General features: G+C 54.8%; 2 protein-coding genes across 2 annotated transcripts; one reads left to right on the top strand and one right to left on the bottom strand.

Moving 5' to 3' along the window:
* The first annotated feature begins 1,597 nt into the window (after nucleotides 1-1,597).
* Nucleotides 1,598-10,825, top strand: NCAPH (non-SMC condensin I complex subunit H). Its single transcript, XM_087763023.1, is given in 18 exon segments — nucleotides 1,598-1,816; nucleotides 1,907-2,000; nucleotides 2,333-2,425; nucleotides 3,456-3,594; nucleotides 4,142-4,260; nucleotides 4,597-4,786; nucleotides 5,370-5,461; nucleotides 5,617-5,822; nucleotides 6,304-6,452; nucleotides 6,999-7,102; nucleotides 7,547-7,669; nucleotides 7,989-8,096; nucleotides 8,786-8,953; nucleotides 9,276-9,304; nucleotides 9,306-9,390; nucleotides 9,642-9,727; nucleotides 10,056-10,131; nucleotides 10,610-10,825. Coding segments are annotated over 18 exon segments (2,121 nt in total). The 5' UTR covers nucleotides 1,598-1,616; the 3' UTR covers nucleotides 10,670-10,825.
* A 1,024-nt stretch (nucleotides 10,826-11,849) lies between these two features.
* LOC148055073 (STE20-like serine/threonine-protein kinase) lies at nucleotides 11,850-20,486 on the bottom strand. The gene is made up of 18 exons (XM_087762698.1): nucleotides 19,946-20,486; nucleotides 18,889-19,053; nucleotides 18,699-18,747; nucleotides 18,331-18,480; nucleotides 18,148-18,220; nucleotides 17,556-17,750; nucleotides 17,123-17,204; nucleotides 16,930-17,037; nucleotides 14,988-16,835; nucleotides 14,742-14,872; nucleotides 14,023-14,146; nucleotides 13,675-13,854; nucleotides 13,445-13,571; nucleotides 13,207-13,331; nucleotides 12,936-13,121; nucleotides 12,687-12,812; nucleotides 12,478-12,591; nucleotides 11,850-12,340 (listed from the first exon to the last, which is right to left on the bottom strand). The coding sequence occupies exons 1-18, from the start codon at nucleotides 20,420-20,422 to the stop codon at nucleotides 12,233-12,235; spliced, it is 4,368 nt and encodes a 1,455-aa protein (XP_087618824.1). The 5' UTR covers nucleotides 20,423-20,486; the 3' UTR covers nucleotides 11,850-12,232.
* Between the last annotated feature and the right edge of the window lie 867 nt (nucleotides 20,487-21,353).

The raw sequence follows: 21,353 nt of genomic DNA, 5'->3' as shown, positions 1-21,353 counted from the left end.
AACTGCAGCAAGGTCACAGTCCCCAGTACCTAAATCCACCAAGAAGGATTGGGGCAGCTGCTGCTTCGTCCCCCTTGGAGGGATGACGGCTGGGAATGCTGGCCTGGTACAGCTGGAAAAGCTTCTTATCTGGGTGGTGGCACTGGAGAAGCTGCTCTTCCCATCAGCTACGGAGCCAGGATGATGGCAGAGGCAGGTGCAGGTCCAGGCCATCTAACCATCTAACTTTCTGCTAATGCTTCTACAGCGTAAGACATGCTACAAAAATAAAACATGCAGTTTTATTTCCGCCCATCATGCAGCCTTGCCTCAGGCATATAGCTCAGCCCTCAGTCCAGACTGCTCTCCATACTACAGCAAGGAGCGTGTCTCCTCTGCCCGCAGCCCAGGCACTGTGCCGTAGGCAGGACTGCTGCAATCAGGTGCACCAGGCCACGGCTCTGCTGGGAAAAGGAAATTTAAGGAGCAACAACTTTCCCCAGCAAAGTAAGGCAGGGAAACCAAAGCAATACAGATAACCTAGCCTCATCTGCTGAGAACTGGGGAGACAGGTGAAAAGCTGAGGTGGAGTTATGGGGTAGCCCTCCTGTCTTCATGGGGTCCTGCACACAGATGCAGGCTGCCTTGGGTCAGACCAAGAGCAGAAGGGATCAGTTTTAGGCAGCACTATCGACTCCTCGCTTACCAGTCTCCCTGCCTCCAGCACTGCAGTGAAAGCAGGAGCTGCGACCTGCTCCTGCTCTCGCTGAGCATCCTTCCTGGGCCAGACTGGAAGGAAAGATGCTGTGCTGGGCAGGACGGAGGGCTCCAGAGCTGAAGCCACGGGGGATGCCCCGAGCCATCTGCTAGCCCACCGCATGGGGCTGATGTCTGAGCTGCTGGGTGCTGCCCAGCCTGAGGCTGTAAAGCACGAAGACCCCCTGGTGTACCCAGAAACCCACAAAGGGCTGAAGAAGAGAGGGCTTTAGGGCACACCAAGGGCTTATAGGACACACCAAAAAACACCTGGAGGGCCATGGGGTGCACAGAAACAAACACAGAGGGCTCTGAGGAACACCAAACAATGCACAGAGCACTTGAGGGACAGCCAGAAGGCACCTGGGGTGCTCTGGGGGGCCTGCAGAGCAAACTGAAGGGTCAGGCAGACGGCCCTGGGGGCACTTCCACACAGACAGGGCCTCCGGGGGACAACGAGAGGCAAATGTTGGGGCGGGGGGGGCGGGCACGGAGGCCCGGTGATGGTGGGGACCACTGAACGGCAGACAGCGGCTGGAGGGGCGGTCGGTACCTAGGCAGCTCGGCTCTGGCGGCTCTTCCTCCTCCGAGGCGGGCTTTGCCACCCCCCGGGGGGCAACCCCGGGCCAGCGAGGGGGCAGGCAGCTAGCCCCGGGGCGGCCGGTCCCCGACTGGGACCGAGGGGCCGCGCCCCGCCCCCGCCGCGGCCGTTGCGCCCGGCGCATGCGTGCTGCAGGCGCGCGCGGCGATTCAAACCCGACGGGGCGGGGCGGAACGCCGCTCGTTCGATTGGTCGCCGGCCGACCGAACCGCGCGCCGATTGGTCGGTAGGGGAGGAGTGGGCGGGGCGGAGACAGCGGCGGGCCTGAGGCGCCGTGAGGATGAGCGTCCCGACACCGCGCCGGGCCCCGGCCGCCTCCCCCGCCCCGCGGTCCCTCGGTAGCACCGGCACCCCCGTGCTGGCCGAGTGCCCCGGTAACGACGATGAACACGAGAGGCGGCAACGCCGGCGGTCGAGGGCCACCGACGTCCATCTCGGCAGCACCGACTCGCCCCTGGGCCTCGCCTCACCCGCGCCCAGGTACGGCCGGGCCCGGTGTGAGGAGCTGTGGGGAGGGAGGGGAGAGGTACGTGGAGGAGGAGGGTCCCCAAACCACCGTGTCTCCCCCAGGCAGGCGGAGGCATGGCTGCCGGCCCTCCCCCGCTGGACCAACGCTCAGATCTCGGACCACTACAGCACCTGCATCAAGCTCTCCGCCGAGAACGTGAGTCGGCCGCCTCGGGGAGGGCTCCTGATCCCGGCCCCTCTCACACCACCTCCCTCTGGCAGTGGTTGCAAGGCCGGGAGGGATTTTAAACTCCTTGAGCCTTGGCTACGCAGTTATTCTTCCTCCAAGCCCTCTGAGCCACGTCCCTGATCCAAGCCATGCCCATATCTGGGCGTCTGTTGCTGCCTTCACAGCAGTAACAAAGCAGGACCTGGCACAGACCGTATCCCCTTGGTCCTGCTGCAAATACCCCCACAGGATGAGGGTTCAGTCCATTTTGACAGATGTCATTTTCTAGGGGATCAGTTCTGACCTGTGCTTTATTTCAGAAAATCACCACGAAGAATGCCTTTGGCTTACACCTGATAGACTATATGACCGAGATCCTGAAACAGAAGGACTCTGAACTGACCAACTTCAAGGTGAGAGGAATCCCTGCCTGGTCACAGTGGTGCTTTGTCTCCGACTGGCATTTAGCCTAAGGTTTAGTCAATAACAAACCTCAAATAATGCTGAAGGTAACTGAGCTGGTTACTTCCACTAAAAATATCTGGTAGAGGCAGCACGGTCACTTTTCACAGAAGCTTACAGTGTTGAATCCTTTTATACCACAGAAATTAAAGGCTGAATTCTTTCAGTTGTGGTCCCTCAAAAGGAGAGCTTATTTAAAAGTAAGACTTGTGATGCTTCTGAGGTAAATACTGGGTATTACAACCAGTAACAAAACAAGGCTGGAAAAGAAAGGAAGTTAGTGTGGCTAACTCCCGGGCTAATTTTGATCCGGGATGGATCAGAATAAGAACTTGCCAGGGCAAAGACTTACTTGCTATAATAGTTCACTGATGCTAGGAGGGAGAACTGAATTCTTGGGTGAATGAACAAATGGCAGAGCTTTTGAATGTGGCCTCAAGGAACCCCTGAGCTAGCTGTCTTATGGTTGATGAAACTGAGAAAGGGATGGGAAACAGTGCACAGGTTTTCAGTGGGTGGTCCTTCACCTTCCTGGGGGGGTCTGTGATCGAAAAGGGCACTTGGCATCTCCTGCGCTTCACCTCTTTTGACTTCATAATTTGGGAAAATAGAATGATACCAAGAGGACGACCCAAAAGAAGGCATGAAGGAGAGGTCTCTTGGCAGATGTAAGTCTGCACCTTTCTGCTTCTCCCCATTGCTTAATCTTGGCAACTTTAAATATTCTTCTGTGTGATCCCTTCCAAAAGACCTGATAAACCAAACTGTAGACTCTGCCTGGGAAGACACATATTGACCCCTGCTGTGCACCTAGGTCTCCAGTAGGTTTCAGGATAGATCCTTTTCCAGTTGTTCACAATTTTGCTTGTAATACAGAGCATTCAGAAATTCAGGTCTGCAGCTTGACTTCTGCGTTTGCATCTTCTAGATTAGAGTTTTTCCCTTCCAACTAAAAATTGCATCCTTTGTTCCTCCTGTCAGATAGCAGCTGGCACGCTTGATGCCAGTGCGAAGATTTACGCCGTGCGCGTGGACGCGGTCCATGCAGATACCTACAAAGTTCTGGGAGGCTTAGGCAAGGACTCGGCACCTACAAAAAACGTGGACAGCCCAGAAGGAGGTGTGCCATTCACTTATTTTCTGTTAAGCTGTTGCTGTTGCACCTGCCCGTAAGAGAAATGTCAGTGTACTTACATAGCACCTGTGAATTTCAAAGCACTTTGTACATCTAGGAGATTATCACTAACTTCAGTTTTCAAGGGCTGGGAAATATCGAATTAGTTTGCCTGGGTGCTTGAGCAGGGAGGGTTGAGATGAGAACCTGAATCTGTTGCTCAATCCTGTATTCAACGATTTGGCCTGTCAGATTTGAATGCAAACCAAAGGTGGCCTAATCTGAAAGATAAAGAATGAAGTGCCCCACTCTTTGCTGTCCTTGGCTTTGTAACAAAAATGTGCTGTTAAGATAAAATAGAGTCGATAAAAAGAAATGCAGCATCCAGCCAATGAAACATTGGTGGTTCATGTTAATAGATACCTAATTGGGTAACTTCATGCCCACAGGATTTCTGTGTTTGTCGTACAAACTGAAGTAAAAGTTGTGCTATCCCTCCATAGGGTATTTTAGCAAGTTTTCTAAGTGTAACTTGTTCTTCTTTTCCTTTTAGAAGACAGTGCAGCTCCTGAGTCTGTCAAGACGGTTCAGAAAAAGAAAAAGCACTCATTCAAAACTGTTGAGCAGAACTTGAATAACATCAATGTGTCGGATGCTAATCGCAGATGTGAGGTGGGTGGAGGGGGGCTGCTGTAGCAGCTGCGTTCTGGTGAGGGAAAGGAGATGTCGTCTCATCTTTCTCATTTCTATTGTTTTCCTTATTGTGCATTCCTCTCTTGGGCTCTAGCATTCACATGCACGTCTGTGAATTCTGCTATTATAGCAAGATTGTTCCTAGTCATGTATATTCCTCCTGTGCGAGGCAGCTGTGAGAGCTCTCTCCTCACTGAGAAAGATGTGTGGGTCATTCTCCCTTCAGATCTGTACTTAAATGTTTCCTGCAGAGACCTGCTTCACCCCTTCCATCTACTCCATTCCTTGATTCTCTGCTTCATTCCCTACCTGTAGGTTGATCCCATGTTCCAGAAAACAGCTGCATCTTTTGATGAATGCAGCACAGCTGGCATTTTCCTCACCGGGCTGCGTACCCAAAGTTGCCACAGTGAGCTCCTCTTTGACTCAAAGATCGTGCCTCTCCCTTCTTCAGAGACACTCATGCTGCCAAACGCCGATCCTGTGAAAGTGACAGATTTAAAGCGTGAGTGCCGGTAACCGCGAAGCAAAGGGGGCCATCCAGACCTTTCGATCCTTTTCATCTCCCAAGTGTCCTCGTTTTAGTCTCGGCCAGCTTGACTTGTGCTCTTGTCCACTGCTTGGCTACCCTGTGGCACCATTGCTCTGACCTGCTCAAGTTGAGACTGGTTGCTGGAAAAACAGAAGCTTTGTACATTTTAGATCACTACATGTAGCTTAACCTCTGGCAGGTCTGTCACACAGCACGTATGCATGGTCTGAGCTGTGCAGCTGTTGAGATTAGTGTGCTCCAGGTTAAGGACTGACCTTCTTAGAGTGTTTTGAGCCTGTACATACTACCAAACCCCGCTGCTCTGATAAGATTCTCAGTGTTATGCCCACCCTCGAGTTAGGGTAGCAACTGAACTCTCCCTTTCTGCTGAGAAATGAGCCCAGCTGCTTTTGCACCGAGTCCTGCGCTGCCCTATGTGCAAGAAGGGCTGCCTACATATGTGGCTTTAAGAATGATTTAATGCCTGGCACTTGTTTTAGGTGCTGGTTGCTTCATCCTATATCAAATCTCTCCCCCTTGCTCTCCTTGTTTCTAGCCCTGCTAGCACAGTGCATTGAAAAACGCCCCATCTGCTCTTCGCTGGCTGGTTTCCAGTTTACAAAGTGGGATGCTGAATCCCATGATGAGGTATGTTTGTTAGCTCTGTGCCGGGTGGGATACTTGAGCCTTATTCTGTGCTCACCTCCAAAGTGATCTCCGAAATATGCAGGGCAGTGAGGTGTTGCACTGCAGGGCCGCTGATATCCTGCAATTTTTTTCCTGAGTGCTTTCTTCTCCTACAGTCGGTGTCAGCCCTGTGGGATAAATTTAAGAAGAGCGACCAAGCGTTCGATTTCAATGCGGAGATAGACAGCGATGCGGAAGACTGTGTTCCCACTCTGCCAGGTGATGACTGCAATTCTGACTCTCCCAGGAGCGCAGCAGCAGACAAGATTGGGGAATTCACAGAAAACCTCAGCTCCTTTGGAACGGTCCGCAAGAGCGAGAGGTAAGTAATCACTGAAAATCCATCGCTGTGCTTTGCTAGCAAGCGACAACTTCTGGCAGCTCTCTGGGGAATCTTTAATTTACTGTGTACACGTTTCCCATCTGGCTATAGCTTGCTTTCTGCTCAAGTTTCGGATACATCCAGGAATGCATTACAGTAATATCTCTACCCTCCAAGAGGACCTTTTCGTTTCCCCAGAGGTCACGTTTCCCCAGAGTGATTGCTTGTCTGCTCACTCTGCTGCCCAGTTTCCAGCCTGCCCTTTGGCAAATCCACCTCTGTTTTTGCGGCAGCCTCGCAGACCCCAGATGGCGAACACCCGCAGTATCTTTCACTGATTAAAGAGCAGGAGTCCTGCACACCTGCTGGCAGAGGGAGCGGGCCATGTCTGTACAGAGCTGATCTGGGTATTAAATGCATGCTCAGGCCCGGTGTGTGCCAAAGGAATGCTTTCACTGAGCAGCATGTGTGCTCTTTCCAGAACTGATGCCGTTCCTTTTGGAGAGGGAGACATCGGGTCCATGTGCCTTCATCTCTCCATGAAACTGGGGGAATATTCCTACTTCAGTCCCCGAACTCTGTCAATGTGGGCTGGCCCAGAGCACTGGCGTTTCAAACCTCAACACAAACGTACGTATTTAGAGACAGCGGCTCATACGCTACAGATGCAGCTACTGCCAGGTCCTGCTTACCTTTGGAGATGTGTGATGTCCGAGTCATAAAGTAGGGACAGTAAAGAAGGGGACAAGCCTGCATGGCTCTTTTCTAGCCAGATGGGAAGCAGTACTGAGTTCAGACAGCAGGATCACACGGTGATCAGTCACACCCGGATCCTTTGGTGTCTAACACATTCTCTATTGTTTGGGTTTGTTAATGATGCTCAAAGTTGAGGGGGTGTCTCTCACTGCAGCAATAGGAGATACTAGCACTAGTACAGCTCCTGCTGTTGTTTCCCTCCTTCTGCATAAAAACTGAAGATTACATTACACTTTCTGCTTCTATAAAAAGATACTGATCCCTTTAAAACATGAAGCTCAGAACAACACCTATTGCTTTCTGAAGGGAAAAGTCCTTGTAGGTGACCTTTCTATGTGGAGCAGATGCTCAAGTTATGAGTGAGCTTGTTGTCCTTACTCTGTCACAAAGCACTGATAGTTTCCTTCCTTTCTGCAGTAGATGCTGACTCTGAAAAAGAGGCCAAGAAAAGGAGTGTAAAGAAAGCATTTGAAATAAACTTTGATGAAGATATTGACTTTGAGGTGTATTTCCATAAGACCAAGGTACGTGCTGAGTTTCTTCCTCTTTCTGCTCTCTTTTGCCTTATCAGTGTGTCTTGGAACTGTCGTCTGCAAATGGCTCATCTCATGCTCCTGTGAAACTGGTGCTGTAAACCCAACATCATGTATGTTCCTTGGTGCAAGGTCTTCTGACTCTAGGTCACGTTACAAGTAGCATTTTACCAACCTTAGGGTGGGGAATCAGGCTGGATTCTTCCTGGTTTATATTCTGCCAGTCAAAAGACCCTGCAGGTCCAGCTGTGTGTCCCAGGATGCTGTGGAGAAGCCACTGGGTGCACTAACTGGACCAGTGTGGAACTCCTCTTTGGAGGCATCTCAGAACTTGCCTCCTTTCAGACGAAGACCTGTGTTCAAAGCACTTATTTGTGCATTAATCTTCCAAGTAGTGGATAGCTCATAGGTAACGGTATTTATTACCTTCCCCAGGCATCTGTAACTCTAGCCAAATTCATTCTGGAAAGCCAGAATGTGAAGAGCACCACTCTTCCCTCAGACTTCAACTATGACCCTAACAACATTCTCCAGCTGTTCCTCAAACCAGCTGTTAAGGTAAGAGTCTTCTCTAAAAGCACATTGGCAATGATTCCATGCACAAAACCACTCTTCACCTTGAAGCTTGAAGTGCTTCGGGATGCTCCTCAGGGCTGGAGACAGGCATCTCTCACTGAACTGACCCACCTGTGGATGCTGAAGCGGCTGTGCTTAGCTGTTGTGCTTTGCAAGGGGCTTGCTAGAGGGCTGGTATACAAGGAGGAGGAGGAGGAAGAGCCAGCAGGCTGGGAAAAAGGGAGGTGATGAAAGAACAAGGTGCAGGCATTGCTTGGGGAAGTGTTTGGAGTTTTTCCTTTCCTGACTTCTGTTTTTGTAGCTCTGCAGGATGTCTGAGCCGAACAACTCATCGGATCACGAAGATGAGATCGGCGAGTACGATTACAACAACCCCAATGACACCTCCAATTTCTGCCCTGCATTGCAGGTAACTGGAACAAGAAGATTTCTTTCTGTTGCCTGTATTTGATATGTGATGGGAATAATTTAGGAAGAATCTGTGTCCAGAATTAATTACTAGTGAAAACGAATTGGAGCTGCAGATTATGACAAAGCTTCAGGAGTCTCTGCACAGACCCCTGTCCCCTCACTCTAACAACATCAACTAAACTCTCTGCCTTTGGTGTTTGCCAGTCAGCTTGTTGCAGAAACTCCATTCCAGCCTTTTCCATACACCTGTGCCCTAAGTAGGAGTAAATGCCATTGCTCACCTCTGCAGTCATCTCTGCACAGTGAGGTTTGCTCCCAGCTGTTTCAAGCTCCCATTGAAGCAGATTTCTTCTAAAGCTTCAGGTCTGCCAGGCCAGTGCTGCCTCTTGAGTCTGTTTGTGACAAGTCTAGTCTGGTCCCACGCTGGCAGGAGAGCCGTCGTCTCTGTTATCTTTCCCTGTAGAACAGTCTTTTGATATTCTGCGCTCTAGATCTCCCTTGGGTTTAGCCTTAGCCCAGCCTAAGCGCCGTGGGGAGAGGCTGAATAAGAACATGTTCCATGGGGAAGGCGGGCAGGTATCGCCACCCTCCTGAGAGGCAGGTGCTCTTGTTATCTCAGTGCAGGACACGTCTGGCTCCTCAAAGATGTCTCTGGGTGGCCTCGCTGCTATCTCTCTTCTTGATCAGGCTGCAGACAGCGATGATGATAACGACCCCATTCCATTCATAGGCCTGATGGGGGAGTTCAACCTTACTGCCCACCCTGAGGGTCAAGACGCTGAACTCAACAGGGTTGTCGGCGATGTCAATATCACAACGTACGGAGAGCTGAACCTCATTGCTGAACCCCAGAAGGTAAGGACTCGCATTGCGCCAAGCTGTGAGCTGCTCACTGGGCAGGTCTGGAGCAGTCTCGCAACACCTCGAGTGATTAGAAGTCCTGAGACAGCAGTTTCCCTGGTGCAGGATCTGCTGGGTTTGCTGCTGGACACTTTATTCCCAGATGAACCCTTGCGTAAGAGAAGGAAATTAAAAATCAAAGGTTTAGTAGTAAGATAGTATTCACCATTGTTCCCAAGGAGAACCATGTTTTGATTGTTCCTGTGGTCCTGATTGAGGATAATGCTGCTGCTTCTGCTCAGTTGCTCTCAGGTAACCCTAGACTTCTTTTCCACAGGTCAATAAGATAGCAATTCAGTATGCAAAGAGCCAAGAAAATGGACATGAAGAGGTTGAAGAAAAACATGTGGGACCTCTTGACTGATGGACAGAAGAAACAAACAGTGGCAGAGGTGAGTGCAGGGGGAGCCAGATACCTCAATAGGCCTGAGGATAAGAGAATGCCCTGCAGGCAACTGTGCTTAACTCCTGCAGAGGCAGTCTTGGGCAGGTTTAGCAGCAATTCCGTTCTAGTAGTCTTGCTCCCACGGGATGGTTGGTAAGGACAGAATGAGTGCAACTTGCAGTGGTTTTTCTCTGAACACAAGTCTGAGTACTGGGGAGCAAAATCTGTCTCAGCAGTGTCTGTCTTTTTGCTAAATAGATGGAAGGTGCAGAGAAAGAGATAAACACATCAGTGGTAGCAGGCGAGAAGGTCTTCAGCAGCATCACAAAGGAACTGCTTCACAGGTAGGGAGGCCCTAAAAAAGGTTGGACTGAAGATGGGGGCAGGCTTCAGCTGAGCTTGGGCAAACACTGACCCCTCCTGTGTCTATTACAACCTGCTAACTGAACCCTGATGGGGAAAAATATCTTCTCTTGCTCTCTGGGCTTCCCTGGGGGAGCTATGGGTTGCATTCAGCTTGGCAAATTCTTTGCTAGTGGGAGGGGAAAGGTAGAGAAAACCGGATTCCTGGGGAAGAGCTAATCTTTGGCGACCTGGTCCTTGCAGGCATGCTCCATCCATTGGGTTTCAGTAGGCTCTGGCCATCCTAACCTCCTCCCTTCTCTTTTGTAGGCTGCCTTCTGCGATGGCTAACAATCTGTCTGTCCCCTTAGCCTTCGCCTGCCTCTTGCATTTGGCAAACGAGAAGGTAAGCACAGTGTGCACACAGGAGACGTGGTAGGAGCAGCGGGTGAAATGTGCAGTTGAAAGCACTGGGAGCAGGGCCGTTTTCTTGCTATGTCAGGGCTACATCAGGACTTCTCAACTTAAGTCCTTGTTTCATGCTTATAGCGAATGTAAATTGGGCTGATGCACCGGAACGAGAGCCCGTGGTTAAGCACTTGGAGCATTTCCAGCCTAACTGCTGTCTGTCCTTTCTTGTCCTTGGGTCTGGCAGCAGAGGGGTGAGCACTTTGTTGCTCAGTGTTCTTCTAAGTGTTGTGAGCATTTCAGACTCCAAAGCAACAGCTGACAGGAAGCCTTGGTCTTGCATGCACTGATGGTGACAGAAGGGGCTGGGGTTGTTCTGAACCTTCATTGTGTGGGGTTTTTTTTGTGCTGGGCCTTCAGACTCAGAGGGGAAGAGTCTGGCTTTGTGAAACTTAGCTTTTCTTTTGTATTCCCAGAATCTGAAGCTGGAGGGCACAGAGGACCTGTCTGATGTCCTAGTGAAACAAAGCAACTGACCCCTGTGCAGAGCAGACCAACGGGGCTGACCCACAGGACAGAGCTCAGCTCCCCAGCTGACTGGTGCTCGCTCTGGACTATCTTATCAGTGGCAGATTTTTCTCCTCCCAGCACCATTTCTGAGAAATCCCACTGGTCTCTGCACCTCAGGAAGACTTTTAAATCAAGGATATCCTATCTAAACGTAGGACCTGTACAGATGGACAGTTGCAGCTCAGCCTGCCTGCCTCCTGCCATCTTCAATCCATTTCCTGGGTCTGGGTAGCGGAGTTCCTCCATCTCACTGTGAACCACCAGTGCCTGCTAGCAAAAGGCTCCTCTGTGTGTCACTCACTGTCTGTCTGTAATTCCCAGTACGTGGACTGACTGTTACTCATGTCTCCAGTTCCTCCTGTAGTCCTGTTCATCCCCTGAAATTATTTACCTTTTATACTGAGCTTAAAGATAATAAATTGCTGCAGACTTTGTAGATGGGCCTTTGAGACAGGGAAGAAGGAGTCTCTGAAACAGGAGAGAGGTTAAAATAACACAAGTGTCGGGGAGCAGCAAGAGCAGGGCTGCTCCCTAAAGAAAAAGGTGAGCCGGGAGCCGCAGGGGATCACGCAGCCACAGCATCACCAGCCAGAACCCAGTCCTTCAGTACCTGAACGATGTGAGCAGGACCAACACGGAGATGGTGGCCAGGTTCAACCAAGAGTTGAGATCACCAGGCAAGTTCATGGTGCTGAAGCAGGTCCAAGAACAAGCCGGGAAGTTGGTGTGCAGGTCAGGATTGGGTCAGAGGTGGTGAGGCAGGGAGACCAGCACTCCCAACGCAGCTCAGGCAGGGACTGAAGCCCATGAGCTGAGCTTCAATGGAGCTCCTGGGCCATGGATGTGGGTCAAGACCCCTGGTGAGGCTGGTCAAGGCCACTGGGGCTTATTAGTGCCCTCGGGGCCCTGACGAGGTGGGTGGAGAACAGCTCTGTGCAGGGTGGTGGAGCCTGGACCTGGCTCCAGCGCTGGCCCTCTGCTGCCAGCTCTGCCCCTGAGGGCATCTGTGGGCCAGAGGCTGGACACGGGACCCCCGCTCCCCGAGAGCTGGCCTGAGGGGGCACATTGGGGGCATAGGACACGGTGGTAGGGCGCAAGATGAGAGTTTTTAAGTAAAATAGTCACAAACAGGGACTTTATTAAGAAAGAAAGGATGTATTTCCTTGAGTCGCAATTCAGCCGAGGGGAGATCTGCATGGGAAGTGCCAGCAACCCGCCTCTATCCACAGCTTTGAGACCAGTGGGGGAGACTTCCCTGAGGGGTTTCTGGGGTGATTGGGGGTGGCAGTGCCTGCTTCACCCCAGCCCCTCCAGCATGGCGAGAGCAGGCTCTAGCACACCCACGCCTGCCACCCCCGCGATCTGTACCATGTCCTGCCCGGATGCTTGGTCCTGGGACTCAGCGTCCCTAGGGCAGCTGCCCCTTGCATTGTCTTTGAGATCCTTCAGTCCCATCTCCCAGAAGAGCCATGGGACCGGTCCCCCAGCAGCTGCCTGCCTCTCGCTCCCCAGTCATCTGCGGCGTAGTGTCAGGAGGGGAGGTGGAAGAAGCGGGTGATCCTGTTGCTGCTGTGGGTGCTGTGCAGCCCTCCTCGCTGTTGCACCAGCAGCGAGTTCCCCAGTTCCTCCTCCAGCATCTGGAGAAGAAAAGCAGCGCTGCCATGTCCCATGCCTTGTGTCACAGGGGCTTGCAGCAGGGAGAGCAGCCCTCCATCGCATCCTGCAAGCGGGGCCAAGATGGGGAGGAGATGCTTTGGGCTGCAGGACCACTCACCTCCTTGCGGGCAGCCAGCCGTTGCTTCCACTCGCTGAGCTCCATGGTGTGCTCCTGGTCCAGCCGCCCCAGCTGCCTCCTCTCCTGCTCTGCCAAGAGGTGCATCTTCTCGCTCTGCAAGAGAGGAGGTGGAAATGGGAAGGAAGGTGCTTGAGGAGAGGTAGCGGGGTGTGGGAAGCCCCCCGGGGTGGGCGGTTTTGCAGTGGTACCTGCATCTGCTCCAGCTCTGCCAGACTCTCAGCCTGCTGCTGCTGCAGCTGCTGCAGCTGCTGCACCTGCTGCTCCTGCTGCTGCTGCACCTCTGCTTGCTGCCGCCTCTCTTCCTGCTGCACAAACTGCAGCGGGGGACAGCCCGCATCACCCTCCCTTTCCCCAAAAGCCATTGCTTACAGCTTTTCAGGGAATTTCCCCATACTTTGTGCTGGGGAACCTTGTTGGCCCCAGACAGGTCCTTGTACCTGCTTGGCCCTCTCCCTCTGTTTGGCTCCATTAGCCTCCTGGATCTTCAGGTTGTCCTTGAAGAGGGCCAGGCGGATTTTGGCATCGCAGCGCTGGCTTTTCAGCAGCTGAGCCCGCTCCTGTGCCTGCTGACTCCTCAGATCCTCCAGCAAGAGCTGGTGGAAGCGGTTCATCCTCTCTGTCTCCTGGGACAGGGGCAGGAAGGTGAGCCAGGAGAGGGGCTGGGAGCCCGCAGAGCTGGGGGAGCATCGCCGGCAGTTCCCACCTCACCTTCTCATGGCGCTTGCGGAGCTGCTGTCTCTGCAGCGTGTGCTGCTCCTTCACTTGCTGCCTGAAGAGCTGGTACTTCTCCTGCAGGTGCCCTTGCTCCATGCTCCACACCACTGACTCACGGGCTGCCGGGCAAGACCACAGCACCGTGACCACCTCCAAAAACCCCCAGCCAGACCCCCTGCTCCCCTCCCCAAGGACCCTCCATCCTCATCCTCCTCCTCCCAGCCCGGTCCACCTCTCCTGAGGCTATGGATCTTGCTGATCCACTCCCAGTCAATGGATATCTTCTTCTTGTGCTCCTGGACAACCTTCTGCAGGGCTGCATTGAGTTCCTCCTGCTGCCGCTGCAGGAACTGCTGCTCCTGTGGCGAGCAACGGCGGGGCTTCATCCCAGCAACCAGGGGAGATGGTCCCCAGGCTCCTGGTGTCACGGCTGGGGGAGCCAGCACTGCCCTGGACCCTCACCTCTCTCCCATCGCCCTTCAGCTCTTGCATCCTCCTCACGCATTCCTTCTCCTGGAGGGACTTGAGGCACTTGGCCTCGTCTCGCAGCCTCACTGTGTACTCGAGCTCCTGGCGCTCCTTCAGCTGCCGGTAGCGCCGCTCTGAGCTCTCCACCTCCCGGTCGTAAAACTCCTTCTTGCTCTGCCATGCAGATACGGTTAACAGGGCTGCAGGGACCAGAAGAAGTGCCACCGAAGCAACCAAATCCCCTCCCAGACCCTGGCATCTCCCACGGTGGGACCCCAGCACTCCCTTGCACATGTCCCTCTCTGACCATATCATGGCACCAAGGGATGATGGTCTGGTTACCGTCATCTCCTGCTCAATGTGACGAAACATCTGCTCCCACTGCTGGTGAAACTTCTGCTCCAGCTGGCTCTGAGCTCGCTGCTCTTCCTTCTGCAGCACTCGCAGCTCGCGGAGCTCCTGGCGCCTAAAGGTTTGGGGAATCGGGGTGAGAGGGGGCTGAAGGTGTCCCTGGAGGCACCTCTCTCTCCCAGAATGGCTGACTTGTAGGTGGCTAAAGGAAGGGAGAAGCTCAGCTCTGGTGCAACATCATGGAGACAACTTTCTCCAGCCAGAAGGAAGATGGGATGTCAGTTGGGTCCGTGGCGGCCACGCTCCCAACCTCAGCTGATGTCACTGCCCCTCCATCTCCCCCTTCATTCTTTCCTACTCTCCTTGGGTGACGTGAGAGCTTATGGAAGAAGGTCTTCCCCTCTTCTTTCCTTAAGCTGGCTGCTGGACACACCAGATATGGAGCTGGGCAACGTTTTGGCTCCTCACATATCCCTACTGCACAGCCCCGAGGATGTAGGGAAGGGCTTGCTCATGCTCTCCTGCTGGAGTAGACCCTGGCCAGGGAGGCAGATGGGTTTTCCAAGCCTGGAGGTCAAGCACTTGTGCTTTGCACAGAGCCCCACAGCCCCATCCTCCCTCCTGTGCCCTCTCCCCTTTGCCCCTGGTCCTCCTCATCCAGAAATGGGTGGGAGATGCCTGGTGGTCCCTTCGCTACCGGCATCGCTTACCGAGCTGAGCGCACCATCTCATTCCTTGCCCCAGCCTTGCTGACGGTCCTGGCAGTTGTCATGCTCACCTCCTCCCCATCCACCACAAACCTCTGGATTTTCTTGACCGTCCTTTGGAGCGAGGCAGGTCCCTGCAACCAGGAGCAACGGTTTGACCTCAGATGGCCCAAAACTATGTAAACCCAACATGGAAGCCCATGCAAGGGGACACAGCTTCACGTGGCCATGTTACTTGCAACTTCTCACCTGCTGGGCTTCCCCAGCAGAGGGCAAAGGCTGCACTGCTGCAGGGAAGGCACTTGGACCTTGTATATCTGCAGGGTTTTCCACAGGGGATGGTTCCTCTCCTTGCTTTGATGTGATGGATGGATCTGGTGTGTTCCCTGCTTCCCACACTGCCTGTGCTTGGGAAGAGGTGCAGACAAGGGCAGTATTTGTGGCCTTTGGATGTTCACCAAGGGCCTCTTGGAGCTCTGGCACTGCTCTGTGACCCTTCAAGCCACCCATCTCCTCTCCAGGTCCATCCCTTGATGGCCCTTCAGGAGCTGGAGCAACCTGCACCCCGTCTTCTCCAAGCTCTGCATCATTTCCATCTTGTTCTTTCCAGCCATTCCCATGAGCAGCTCCTGGCTGGTTGTCTCTGGGGCTGTTTTCCACTTTCTCTTCTGTTTCTTCTTCAGCAGGCCCTGGGATCTCCACAGGAGACAAATCCTCTGCTGAACTTTGGGCCTCCTCAATTGCAGGTCCTTCTCCTGCACATGCTGCCTCCGGTTCCTCTCCTGCCAGCATCTCTTCCCCCAGGCTGGCTGCATCTCCTGCTGGTTTACAGTCTCCAATCAAACACCTTTTTACAGCATCCTCTTCCAATTTCACTTCTGCTGGCACCAGGGCTTCCTTGGGAGAAGTTTCCACCCCAGTTTCAGTATTGTCTGTGGCTTCCTCCTCATTCCTCCCCACCTCCCGCTCAACCAGGTCCAGGAGGTGAGCGATGGACTCGCACACAGCTGAGTTTCTCTCCCTGTTGTTCCTCTCTCTGGCCTCTCCCAGACAGGCCAGAGGCTCCTGACACCCCTTGAGAACATCTGACCCCACCACTACCTCCTCCATCACACTGGGCATCAGTGATTCTTCACCCCGTGGCACCCTCTCCTCCACCAGCTCAGTCTCCCCAGGCTCTCCAGCACCCTCAGGTCCCATGAGTGCCCTCTCTGCTCCATCACCATCCTTCCCAAGGCCATCTTCAGCCCTAGTGGAGCCAACCTCAACCTTCAGGTCTGGCAATGACGAAGTAACCCGGTGCTGATGCTCTGCCAGCGACTTGAAGCTCTGGGTTTTGGTCCCCATCGTCCACAGGTCCAGCGCTGCCACCAGCTGCCCCATGGCTGAGCCTCTGCGCCAGTCCCTGTCCGTGGGTGCAGGCGGGGCCAGTGAGTTGCAAGTAGGGGCTCTGCTTGATTTTGTATCGCTTTTGGGGGTTGAAACGACGTTTGGTTGGGCTGCAAGCCATCCCTCCGCAGGTATTTCAGCTACTAGTGATGCGTCAGTGTGTTGGCTTTCCTCCTGGGGCTCTGCCTTGGGTCCAACCTGCTCTGCCTTCAGCTCTTGCAGTTCAGCAAGGTCCCCTGCCCGCTGTGGCCCCAAGGGGAGCTCGGCCACATTGCAGGGGGTCCCCAGAGAGCTGGTCTCCTCCTCTCGACACCCTTGAACTTCTCCTCCTGCCTCTGCTGGGGCTGATATCCCTTGAGGAGCATCCAGCGCCATAATCTCCAACCCACTTGGCTCTGCTCCACACTGCTCCTTAGCTGTTTCTTGGGACTTCATCCCTCCAAAAAATGACCTGCGCCGCATCAGCTTCAGAAACTCAGATGGCCTCTTTGCAGGGAGCCTCACAGAGCCCATGGCCTCGGGTGAGGACCTCCTCCTCATTTGCTTCAAGAAGTCGGACGCTCTCTTGGTCCTGGGCTCTGTCACCGCCTGGACGTCGGATGGGATGCCCAGCTCCTCGCCAACTCTCCCCGTGGTGTCCGGGGGCTGATTCTCCAGGCGGCCCCCCGGCGTCAGCGGGCAAGAAGACTCTCCATGCTCCTGCCCAGGCTGTGGGGTGGACAACGGGGGAGAGGTGAGGCTCAACGAACTCATGGAAAGGGTTGGAGGGATCTTGCACCCCAGCCAGCTGCTACTCACACACCAAGGGGACCAGACATTCCTCCTCATCCTCTTCCAGCACATCAGCCCGGGCTTCGGCCACCAGCTCCCGGAGTGGCCGCTTGTCAGAGATGCCCGCCACAAAGGGGTGCTGGGTGGGAGCAAGGGAGGTGAGCAGAGCCAGCACTGAGGAAGGGTCCCACCACCCCAGGCAGCTGGTGATGGGTGCTACCCACCTGCAGGAGCTGGCTGGCTGACCACCGTGCCTCAGGGCTCTTCTCCAAGGATTTCCTCAGGAAGTCCTTGAAGTCTTCAGACCTGTGAGATGGTCCCTGTGAGCACAGGGCCAGAAGCTCCCTGTCACCCCCACTGTGGACCCCACAGAGCTTGGGGTGATGCTAGGGACACTCAGGCTCTGCTAGCACCTTTGCAGGAGGTCCCCACCCCGGTGCTGCCCACCACTGTCACCTTCTGCGGGCAAAGGTGGTGTGACGGGAAACCCGTGGTGCCACCTCTGGAGCTGGGCTTGGAGGAATCACAACCAGCATCCCTTATGGTCCAAGAGCCCACTCCAGCTGCCCAGACATGGCTTTGAGCAGGAGCCAGCCAATGGGACAACTTCTCCCACCGTCACCGGCGCTGGGGCAACATCTCCGCACGGGTACTCACCACCTCTTGGGGTGACGCAGGGTGGGCGGCTGGGACTTGGCAATCTTCAGCAGCACCCGGAGAGGGTTCAGCTCGTGGTAGGGGGGCTCCATCTCAGCCATCTCAATCAGCGTGATGCCCAGGGACCAGATGTCAGCCTTGTAGCCGTAGGGGCTCTCCTTGGACATCTCACACTGCACCACCTCTGGGGCCATCCTGCACGTGGGAAGAAGGGGAAGAGGTCCAGCCTGCCCTGGGCCGGGGAATAGTATCATCTCCCCCTGAAGCAAGCCCAGCTGCCATCCCCTCCAGAGACAACCCTACAGGCAGAAGAGGTGAGATTCGACCCTAACTTCTCCAACACTACCCCAGGAGGGCTTGCACCCACCAGCACCCCACACATCCTCTCCATACATAGTCTCATGCTACTGAGAAGCCCACCCTGGAGCCGGTGTTGGCTGAAGGAGGAAAGATCTGGTTTCTTGAGATGCTCCTGGTGTCAAGGATCCTGTTGCGAGCATCCGCAGGAGGAGCAGGATACCTGGGCTCCCCCAGCCCGCCTGCCTGCACTCCCAAATCCCACCATCCGCAGGGATTTCTGCCCCACACCTACCAGTATGGGGTGCCGATGAAGGACACCCAGCGCTGGACGGTGCTGGAGTTTTTGGCTGAGACGCCAAAATCAGCTGCAGAGCAGAAAGTGGCAGTTAGAGAGGATCCATGGGGCAAAACATCCCTGGGACGTCACTCCCGGCCTCCCTCTGCTCCATGAGGCCCCGATTCCCCTGGGACTCACCCAGCTTGACGTCCCCGTCGAGGGTGAGCAGGACGTTGCCAGCCTTCACATCCCTGTGGATGATCTTGCAGCCGTGCAGGTACTGCAGCGCCAGCAGCAGCTGCTTGCAAGCCGCTCGGATCTGCTCCTCCGTCAACCCTTTCTCCAGCTCTGCCGTTAACGCAAATGAACCCCACTGCTAACAATGCCTCCTGCCCAGCACCCCCAGCAAAGGTGGGGGGGTACCCAGAGGAAGATGCACCCCAACCCATCCTCCCTGCTGGAGATGCTGCACAAGCCCAGGGCTCCCTTCCACAGCGTAAAATTTGGCAATCCCACCCCAAACCCTCCAATGGCCACGCACCAGCCAGAAAAAAGCATTTATTTACCCAAGATCGCTGCATCCACGGCCCCTCCAGGACAAAACTCCACCAGGATCTGCAGGGAAAGCACATGGTCGAGGTTTACCACCCTGGTCTGCAAACATGTCCCCTCCAGACCGAGTCCCCCAGCCCCAAGATGCCAGTAGGACCCCGGTTCATGCCTGGGGTGGGGGGAACAGCGCCCGCCGCAGCTCACCCAGAGCCGCCCATCCCAGTAGAGTGCATCCAGCAGCTTGGTGATGTTGGGGTGGTCGCAGCAAGCCAAGATCTCGATCTCCACCACATAGTCCTCCAACTCCTCCTCACTCGGGGTGTCAATCACCTTGGCAGCCGCCAACACCCCTGTCACCTTGTTCTGCGCCTGAGGGGAGAGGTTTCGTGGGGGCTCGTGGGGTATGAAAGGAGCAGCCCCACAATTTTCGGTGAGGGGGAAGCTTGGACCCATCACATCCCTCCCCAGGTGTTTGGTACCACCGAGCCAAATGCTGAAGACAGACATGGGGACCTCACTGTCACCAGAGCCAGGAAGGAGAGGGATGCACAGCTGCCCTGTGCACAGGACTGATGTGCAGGTGGCCGTGCCACCCTGCCTGCAGGTCCCAGAGCATCCCACCGTACCCCAAAACCCTCCAGCAAGCTACATCTCCCCATGGATGCAATATAGTTCCTGGGGGCACAGCCACAGCGAGCATTGGCACGGGGGGGCTCAGCAAACCCCCGCCCAAGGACCTTTTGGTGGTTCCGCAGCGAAACCCCATCCTGCTAGCGATGCCGAGGCATTTGGCTGCCCCAAAAAAAGCCAGAGAGAGAAGAGGGGATGGGTTTGGCCAGGGCAAGCCCTGCCGGGATGGGGACCATCACTGCCGCGCACCACCGGCCCCGGAAGGCGGCAGCTGCCGTAGGTCTGACGAATGGCAAATTCCGGTTTCCTGTCGCAGTCAGGCTCTGCACCCTGGTTTCAGAGAAAAACATCCCTGTCTCAGCCCCCTCGCTCCAACCAAGGAGGCAAACACCCACTGGCAAATGGACCAGCTGCAGGAGCTGGTGGCTCTCCCCATGCCAGAGGCTGGGGATGGGCTGATCCAGGACCAGGCGAGGACCCTGCCATCCTCTGCTAGAAATTTGGGGCTGTTTAGAGGCTTTTTAGCTTCTTGCACGCCGGAAGCTGCACGATGCGAGGCAGCACTGAAAAAAAAAAAGCAAGCATTTGCAAAACCCTCAAGGCAGCAGCAGTGTTTTGGGTGCTCTCCTACCTTAAAGACCTTGCCGAAGGCGCCATCGCCCAGCTCGCCCAGCACCAGCCAGGCCTCCTCGGGGTTGACATCCCGCCGGATGTGCTCGTACCGCCTCGGTGGCTTCTTCTTTTCTGAAAAGCCAAAAAGCCGTCGGAGAAAAGCCATGGGGCCACCTCCATGCAGAGAAACCAGGGCGGCTGGGCTCGAGCTCCTCCACCAAGCGCCTTTGCAGCCTTCACAGCCCTTGCTCTTCCTCCCCCGCGGGCAGGAAGGGGCTGAGCTGCCCTGGACCGTGCAGGATGTGCTGCGAGATGGAGGTGACAAAAAGGAGACGCTTCTCTCCACACCTGTTGCATCCCACCCTCGGGTATTTTCAGGATGGGAGACAGGGTTTGTGCTCACCCAAAGGTGCTGCCTGCCCCCCACCAAAGCCAAAGGTGCTGCCTGCACCCCTGCCAAAACCACATGCGTGGATACGTAGGGGTCCCTGGGCATCCCTCTGCAGATATATGGTCCTTTATGGCCACAGATGCTTTTATAGGTGCACAGGCACCATGAATTTATGCATTCCCACACATACACATCCGTGCACAGCCCTGGCTGGGGTCAGCAGCAACAGGCTCCACGGCTGGGCTGAGCTTCAATAGGTCCCATGGGTGTTGCGGTGCCCCAGGTTGAGCATTGTTAGTGCCCCACTAATTAACTGTCCCTGGAAAAACACTTGTGGTCAGGCTGGCGTTCAGCCGTGCCACCGCTTTGGCAGAGCGTTGGGGCGTAAGGTGTTGGTTCTGTGGCTGGCACCTCATTTTGCAGCCCACAGCCCCCCCTCAGTGAGGGGCACCCAAAGCCCTCCCCAGCACCCAGGGTGCTGCAGCAACACCCAAAAGCATCCAACTCCAGCTGCTCCTCTAAATCAAGGTAGTTTTTGCCTCCTAAATAATAAACCCCCTGTGCTGGCGTGGGTGCAGCATCTCCCCAGTGCTGGGGGGGGGCTCAGCTCACGTGTGCTCCCCGAGGAGGCTGTTTTCCCAGTGATTACATCGGTTAATCATGGGGTAATTAAATCCAGGGAGCTATTTTACGGTTTTATATTCATAATTTATAGCATCAGGCTTCAGAATAGAGCTGCATTTCTATACCAGCACCTGATGGGATTAACCCACGGGAGGAGGGTGCTGGCAATTCCTGCAACCCCAAAGCCCCCCGAGCCCCCGTGAGATAACAAACCCTCTCGCTGCACTTTGTGCCCCAAAGGGATGCGGGTGCCGCCCGCCCTGCCAGTCCGGCGCTGACCCCAGCAGCCGGGCTTTCATTTTTTGGCTCTTTTTTTCCCTTTACCTTTCCCTTTTCCTTCTCCTTTTCCTTCTTCTCCTTCTCCTCATTTTCCTCCTTCCCCTTCCTCTCCTTTTCCTTCCTCTCCTTCTCC

This window comes from Nipponia nippon, unplaced genomic scaffold, assembly GCF_047370975.1.
Source record: "Nipponia nippon isolate SJK-2023a ecotype South Korea unplaced genomic scaffold, ASM4737097v1 scaffold_27, whole genome shotgun sequence".
Lineage (NCBI taxonomy): Eukaryota > Metazoa > Chordata > Aves > Pelecaniformes > Threskiornithidae > Nipponia > Nipponia nippon.
Note: the sequence above shows the minus strand (reverse complement) of the source record. Positions and strands in the feature narration are given on the sequence as shown.

Excerpts from the sequence above, each read along its gene's own strand:
- LOC148055073 (XM_087762698.1), bottom strand. The coding sequence starts at position 20,422 with ATGCCCAGGGACCCCTACGTATCCACGCATGTGGTTTTGGCAGGGGTG. Across the intron at positions 19,054-19,945 it reads CCTTCGGCAAGGTCTTTAAG|GCGCAGAACAAGGTGACAGG; the intron begins GTAGGAGAGCAC and ends CTCTCCCCTCAG. Across the intron at positions 18,481-18,698 it reads CGTGGATGCAGCGATCTTGG|AGCTGGAGAAAGGGTTGACG; the intron begins GTAAATAAATGC and ends CGTTAACGGCAG.